The following is an 8,182-nucleotide window of genomic DNA, read 5'->3' on the forward strand; positions in this document are numbered from 1 at the left end:
ATTTGGACAAAAGGAGCTTGACTAGAGATGATTCATCTCAGTTTGGGATTAGGACAAAAATTCAATTTACTTTGTAAATAAGCGTTTTGTACGTTTCCTTAATGGACTGTATACAAAATAAAACAATGCATTTTATATTAATTCATTTAATTCACTGGTTTATTATTATTTAATATTGTTCACAAAATAGTTTTCTTTCAATTTCAAATGTTCTTATTTATGCGGGTTCTTTTATTATACTGTCCTCCTTGTTCCAGGGTTACCAAAGTCTTAAATTAGTCATTACAGTCTTGTATTATTATGTACGTAGTGAAAGTAGTAAAATTAGTACGAGTATTGAAATTAATTATAAATATAAAATTATCAGAAATATAAGGCGGCAGTCATCAACATATCGGCCCACCTTGAAAGGATTCCTTTCAACAATCCATAAGTAGCGGGCATATCTTTGAGATTGGACGTTTGAGGATACCCTTTGTTGTCCTCAATGAAACCACTCTGACAATGTTGTCCTTACCGGGATGAGTACATATGATCCTTCCCATAAGCCATTGTGTAGGGGGAAGATTTTCCTCTTTGATGAGAACGATATCATCGATTTGTAGATTTTGAATTTTCCGGCGCCACTTTGGCCGTTGTTGTAGTTGACTAAGGTATTCGTTAGACCACTTAGACCAAAATTGTTGAACTAAGCTTTGTATGTATTGCCATCTGCTTAGACGACTAACGTTGACATCAATTAAATTTTCGTCTGGAATTGACTTCATTGAGCGTAGTATCAAAAAATGTGCTGGTGTTAGAGGGTCGATGTCTCCTTCAAATTTCAGGCATAATGGTCGAGAATTTAAGCAGCATTCAATTTGACACAGCAGCGTACTTAGTTCTTCGTATGTTGTAGATGAATTGCCCAAAACACGTTTCATATGGAATTTGACGGATTTGACACCTGCTTCCCATATGCCACCAAAATTAGGTGCGGACGGAGGTATGAAATGCCATTGTATCTGCTCGTTGGACATTTCTTTTTGAATATATGGATAATTCGTGATAAGAAAATCGTATAACTCCTTCAATTCTCGATTGCAGCCAACGAAATTGGTTCCGTTGTCTGTGTAAACGTGAAGTGGTGTCCCCCGTCTAGAGGTGAAACGACGGAATGAAGCAAGAAATGTCGGTGTAGAAAGGTCCGTTACAGGTTCAAGATGGATTGCTTTTGTATTTAAGCAAACAAATACTGCCAACCAACATTTATATGTCCTGGAACCACGACCCTTCCACGATCGTATGAACATTGGTCCGGCAAAATCGATGCCGACATACAAAAATGTTGAGCCTGGTTGCAAGCGACAGGAAGGAAGATCACCCATACGTTGTTGAAATGGTCTTTGTCGGAACCGCAAACATGTTGTACATTGGTAGATTGTTCTTTTTATGACTTGAAACACTTCTGGAATCCAGTACTTCAATCCTAATGAGTACTGGAGCTGACGTTTTCCAGCATGTAAATGTTTTGTGTGAAAGTGTCGAACGATGAGTTGTGTTAGAATATGGTTCCTATGTAGAATATATGGGTGCTTCTGATCATAACTGATAGAAGCGTTTTCAAGACGACCACCTACTCGCAAAATTCCAAAATTGTCGAGAAATGGAGATAGGCTGGTAAGCTTATTTCCAGAAGGAAGTTGATTGCCATGTGTTAACGTACGAATTTCCGCGGTATATGATTCATGTTGAGCTTTTCTTACCAGCATTCTATGAGCATTTTGAAGTTCCATGGTAGTGATGAAACCAGTTTGCCGTTGAGATTTGCATTTACAATTACCAACAAAGCGCAAAATTAGAGCAGTTACACGAAGTAGCACATTATAACTTGAGAATAGTTCAAACAAATCTGTTTGTTTGACTGATGTTGCCGTTGCGATCACCTTGCGCTCCTCTAAATCAATATCTTTTGGAATAATTTCCGTTGACGTTGTCGGTGTAGCTTCCATTGTTATACTTTGTAATATATGTGGCCCTTGCCACCACAGATTGTTGTCCTTTAATTCAGCTGAAGAGATGCCACGTGTAGCCAAATCTGCAGGATTCTGTTTTGACGTAATATGACGCCACTGACTTGCGGGAATAACGTTGATAATATGAGACGTTCTATTTGCAATGAAGGTTTTCCACCGCCTGGGATGATCTCTTAACCAAGCTAGTACGACGGTTGAATCAGTCCAACCATATGTAGGTACATTCTGCAATTCCAAAGCTTGTTTCACTTTAACCATTACTTTTACCATGAGATGAGCAGCACACAGCTCCAAACGTGGAAGTGTTATCTGTCGAATCGGGGTAACTCTGGTTTTTGATGTTATTAGGCTGGTTATCATCGATCCATCTGGTTTAATGACACGTACATAGATAGCAGCTGAATAAGCTAGTTCAGATGAATCTGCGAAACCATGAAGTTCAATACCATCTCCAACGTTGAAGTTAAACCATCTGGGAATTTGTAGATCTCGAATGTTCTCGACATTATTCTGCAGTTGTAACCATTCGGCTTTTAAATCACTCGGTAGGTCTTGATCCCAATTAACACCTTTAATCCAAAGTTTCTGCATAAATATCTTCATTTTTATCAATACCGGAGATAGCCAACCAATCGGATCGTAAATCCTTGATATATCTGATAGCACGCGACGTTTTGTGATTACTTCAGAGACTTGTTGAAAACATACACTGTATTGGAAACAATCCGTTGAAGTGTTCCATAGCAGTCCTAGAGTCTTTACTGTTTCCGTCTGATCTATTATCATCTCAGACGAGCATGCTCGATCTTGGGGCTCTATACTTTCCAACAATTCCCTTGAATTTGTTGACCATTTGCGAAGATTAAAACCTGATTTCGATAATATTGAGCAAAGTGTTGCATGACGCGAACAAGCGGATCCCACATTCGGTGCGGAAGACATGTAATCGTCTACATAAAAATTGTTGATGATTTCGCTGGACTCTTTTGGGAACTCCTGTGAATTATCTAAAGCAACTTGCATTAGTGTACGGGTGGCCAAAAATGGAGCCGATGCAGTCCCATACGTAACTGTTTTGAGCTGATATGTGGTTGGAGGATCCTTTGTTGAATCACGCCATAAAATACTTTGATACGACCTATCATCCGGGTGTATGAGCACCTGCCTGTACATCTTCTCGATATCAGCGGTAAAACCTATCCTATGTCGCCGAAACTTTAGAAGAATTGAATACAAATCATTTTGAACTGTAGGTCCAACTAGAAGGTGATCATTTAGCGATGTGTTGTTTGAACTCTTGCAAGATGCATCAAAAACAACGCGTAATTTGGTTGTGGTGCTTGACGGTTTTAATACAGCATGGTGTGGCATATAGTAAACTTGTTGTTCCGTTCCATTAGGTGATATTTGCATGTGATTGAGCTGTATGTACTCGTTCATGAATTCGTGAAACTCTGCTTTGAGATCAACATTCCTGCAAAACTGTCGTTCCATTGACTCAAGTCTTTGCATAGCCGATTTCTTCGATTCCCCAAGTTGAAAATCATTTGTCTTGAATGGGAGTTTCACCATATATCGTCCATCAGATTGTTTCTGAACATTTTCCATGAAATGTTGTTCAGCATGTTCCTCATCAGGAGTTAGATGCTTTGATTGAACTTCACATTGTTCTATCTCCCAAAAACGTTGTAGTTGTTCATCCAGGCCAGTATGTACATGAGCTATTAGGATTGACATTTCGGGTTGTTTATTGACATTACCCATAATCACCCAACCGAATATTGTACTAAGTGCAGTTGGGGAACCTGAGGGATGGGATACCTTTTCATCCAAAATGCAATGGGGAAACACATCAGCTCCCAATATGATGTCGATGCGATTTGGTTTATGGTAGGCAGGATCTGCAAGTTTCAAACTTTGAAAATATTCGAGCCCTTGGTTAACTATTGTTTGCGATGGAATATATTGTGTTAGATTTGACAAGCAATAAGTCTGAACTATGATCGTTCTGCCGATATCCTTAGCAAAAATTTCCAATTGTACCTTTCCTCTGGTGTAACTTGTGTTATTTCCACCAACTCCACATAGAGCAGTTTTATCATACGACCTATTCAAATGAAGTCGCTGAACACATGCTTCCGAAATAAGCGTTGACTGTGCACCAGAATCCATCAGAGCTCTGCATGGCTGCAAGCTGTTGTTCTTGTCACGTACCATTATTACTGCTGTTGGCAAAAGCGTAGTTTGATGTGTTGTAGTCTGTTGACTTGAATTTATTGTAATCGAAGAGGAGCCATTAGGATCGACATGTGGCTGATCGGCGATGCCCCTTGATTGATTGGTATTAACATGTAATAATGTATTGTGTTTTAAGCCACAAGTTCTGCAAGAACTGGACTTACAGTCCTTAGAAAGATGCTTCTCCTTTAGACAGTTGAAACAAAAACCACTTTTGAGAACCATGTTCCTGCGTTTCTCAATAGTCAGATCCTTAAACTGCTGACATGCAAACAAGAAGTGATCCTTTTTGCAGACAGGGCATGATTGAGTTGTGGTAGTCATAGTTACAAATTTATTAGCCTTCCTAAATTTCGATGACTGATTAGGTATGTCCAAACTTTCCAACTCTATTAAACGGTTCTCCAAAAAATCCAACAACTTTTGAAATGACTGCCTATTATCCTCATTCTGCTGACGATACCACAGCGTAATCGTCTCTCGGTCTAACTTTTCCCTTATTAAAAATAATAATAATGGATCCCATGAAGCCACAGATTCATACAAAATAGTAAGGGCATTATAGCATTCAACAGTGTTGTTGTAAAATTGTTTAATTTCCGATAAAGTGCCATTCTTGACCGAGGGCTGAGTCAATAGTAATCTAATATACGTTTCCCTTATTTGATCTGGTCTGTCGAACTTCCTCTTAACCAGATCCCAAGCTATTCTATAATTACTGTTCGTAGGAGTCAAATGTTTAATTATTGACGACGCTTCGCCTTTTAGTTTCGTTTGAAGATACTCCAGCTTCTCGACTTCTGATAAATTTGTCCTAGCATCAACCATGGCGTTGAATAAATCCCTAAACCGAATCCAGTTTGATAAATTGCCATCAAAATCTGGAATCTGAATTTGTGGTAAACGAATACCTGAATTGTTGTTGTGGTTCGAATCATTCATATTAGAGGACTGCAAATTAACGACTGATGTCAATGTTGTTGACATTGTTTGTAGTAATGCTGTTAAATCATTATTGAGTTGTGGAGTACTTGCAGCAGCTCCTTCAATCATTGTATTATCCAAATTTTCCTGAGTAAATGACGAATATATAGATCTTGCACTAAAATACGTTTCCTCAATTTCATTACGATATGAATCCTCTCTCTGAATTTCAATTTCATTTTCGCATAAGCCATCAATTTCATCTTGAATGTCCTTATATTTCATAAAAACACTTTCAAATTCATCGATACGTACCTTAATATCATTGTAATTGGCATTAGGGCCAGATATAAAATTATACAATCTTGTGATAGATTTTTTCAATTGTGTGCGTTTCCTTTTCAGTTGTTCCATTTTGAACAAATGTACGTTTTATAATCAGCAATTCTCAAAAAAAATAGTTCATTACCGTTTTCAAGTATCACTTACTTATTTAATGTTAATTCCCGGTTTTTCAAAGTTATACAGTCTTATTTATTCACGCGCACACCCTATTTCATAGTTCAGGCACTTTTCATTCAATATCAATATTAAGCGAATTCTATAACCAATGTGCTTACATCCCTTAGCACATCTCACAATCCTACAAAACATTCAAGTTCATAGAGCACTGATTCACACTTGTTATGATCTTATTAGACTATAGTTAAAAAGCCACTGCTTTCCATTCTTGTCGAATTTAAAATGTAACTGATAATCAACACTGTCACTGTCTTACTAATTCCCATGTATTCAATTCTAATATTACACTTGTCCTTTTCACACCAATTTGTTCATGTATGTAATCGAGCTTCTGACAACTGATTTTGCACATTCCCTCTTCCCTACCATCTACTGAAATTCCATGTATGTTGATACTTCCTTTATCTTACAAAAATTCCATGTATGTAGGCACTTTCACTCTTTTGTATCATGTTTAGGAAAAAACACCCTTAGACACTTAGTTATATTTCGTATGTATGACAAAATTTTCAATATTTGTCGTATATTCCGTATGTATAACAAAACATATGCATTAACAGAAGATTATTACGATCGACGCGTGTATTTGTTGTTGTAACAATGAGAGACACCTCAACATGTATACAATTGACGTATTTGTTGCTTGCGAATTTGAAACAATTATAAGAACTACCACGTTCGCGACGCGTATGTATTGTTTTTGTTATTATGCAAATTGTTGTTTTTTAGTTTCTCACTTCACTTTACACAACCGTATCTGGATCGATTGGACCAAAAATATGTACGTTTCCTTAATGGACTGTATACAAAATAAAACAATGCATTTTATATTAATTCATTTAATTCACTGGTTTATTATACCCTTCAGCTTCGTGAGAAGGGTATATATAAGTTTGTCATTCCGTTTGTAATTTCTACATTTTTCATTTCCGACCCTATAAAGTATATATATTCTGGATCCTTATAGATAGCGGAGTCGATTAAGCCATGTCCGTCTGTCTGTCTGTCTGTCTGTCTGTCTGTCTGTCTGTCTGTCTGTCTGTCTGTCTGTCTGTCCGTCTGTCTGTCTGTCTGTCTGTCTGTTGAAATCAGTTTTCTGAAGACCCCAGATATCTTCGGGATCCAAATCTTCAATAATTCTGTCAGACATGCTTTCGAGAATTTTGCTATTTAAAATCAGCAAAATCGGTCTACAAATGGCTGAGATATGAGGAAAAAACCAAGACAACCTCGATTTTTGACCAATTTTTTACCTATATCTGGATTACTAAGACATTAATATAGACAATATGGATATCTAATGATAGATATTTCAAAGACATTTGCAACGACGTATATAAGACCATATTAAGTTGGACCTACAATGGGTCAAAATCGGGAAAAAAAAATTTTTAACCCGAATTTTTTTTTTTCAAAAAAAAAAAATTTATAAAACCAAAAAAAAAATTTTAAAATTTAAAAAAAAAATTTTAAATTTAAAAAAAAAAAAATTTAATTTAAAAAAAAAAAAATTTAAAATAAATTTTTTTCCAAAAAATTAAAAAAAACAACTAAAAAAAATTAAATTTTGTTTACCTAAAAATATTTAAAATTTTAAAGTATAATTTGGTGAAGGGTATATAAGATTCGGCACAGCCGAATATAGCACTCTTACTTGTTATTATTTAATATTGTTCACAAAATAGTTTTCTTTCAATTTCAAATGTTCTTATTTATGCGGGTTCTTTTATTATACTGTCCTCCTTGTTCCAGGGTTACCAAAGTCTTAAATTAGTCATTACAGTCTTGTATTATTATGTACGTAGTGAAAGTAGTAAAATTAGTACGAGTATTGAAATTAATTATAAATATAAAATTATCAGAAATATAAGGCGGCAGTCATCAACACGTTTAATCGGCAAAAGCAGCTTCACTATCATTAAAATTTCTTTAACTTTGTAAATAAGCGTTAAATTGGCCGATTTTTTACTAAAATCTCCAAACATCTTTACTGTCCCTAGATTTTTTCCTAAATTTGTGTTCCTTTCCAAGTAATGCATAAGGTAAAGGCCATTTATTACAAAGTAATACATTTAGAATTGCTTAAGATTGACAACTTGTCTGACCACTGCTATTTCTGTTAACATTTTGTCACCCTACTTTGAACTGCCTGCCTGTCAACTCAATAAACCTGTTAGACCTGATATTTGTCAACCATTCAAATCCTGGCAAATAATTTTTATTTCTATTTCAACATTTTTGCATGCCATATTTATGCAAAAAAAAAAAAAATATAAAAAAAATAAAATTATTTATGCAATAATATTGACATTGTTGCTGTCATCATGTGGCATGCTAATTGCTGTAATGTTCATAGCTTATTTTGTTGGTATTTTTTGCTTCGTTTGTTCAACAATTTTATCCAATTTAGTATTATTTTTTATTATTTTTATTTAAGTTAAAATTTGTTGCTCTTTTTTGTGCGGTTCGGTTGGGTTATGCCA

General features: G+C 35.6%; 1 protein-coding gene across 1 annotated transcript; it reads right to left on the bottom strand.

The window, feature by feature from the left end:
- Positions 1–419: 419 nt before the first annotated feature.
- On the bottom strand, positions 420–5,591 carry LOC135949893 (uncharacterized). Its single transcript, XM_065499347.1, has one exon. The coding sequence runs from the start codon at positions 5,589–5,591 to the stop codon at positions 420–422; it is 5,172 nt and encodes a 1,723-aa protein (XP_065355419.1).
- Between the last annotated feature and the right edge of the window lie 2,591 nt (positions 5,592–8,182).

The sequence above is a fragment of the Calliphora vicina genome, chromosome 2 (assembly GCF_958450345.1).
Source record: "Calliphora vicina chromosome 2, idCalVici1.1, whole genome shotgun sequence".
In the NCBI taxonomy this organism is placed as follows: Eukaryota; Metazoa; Arthropoda; class Insecta; order Diptera; family Calliphoridae; genus Calliphora; species Calliphora vicina.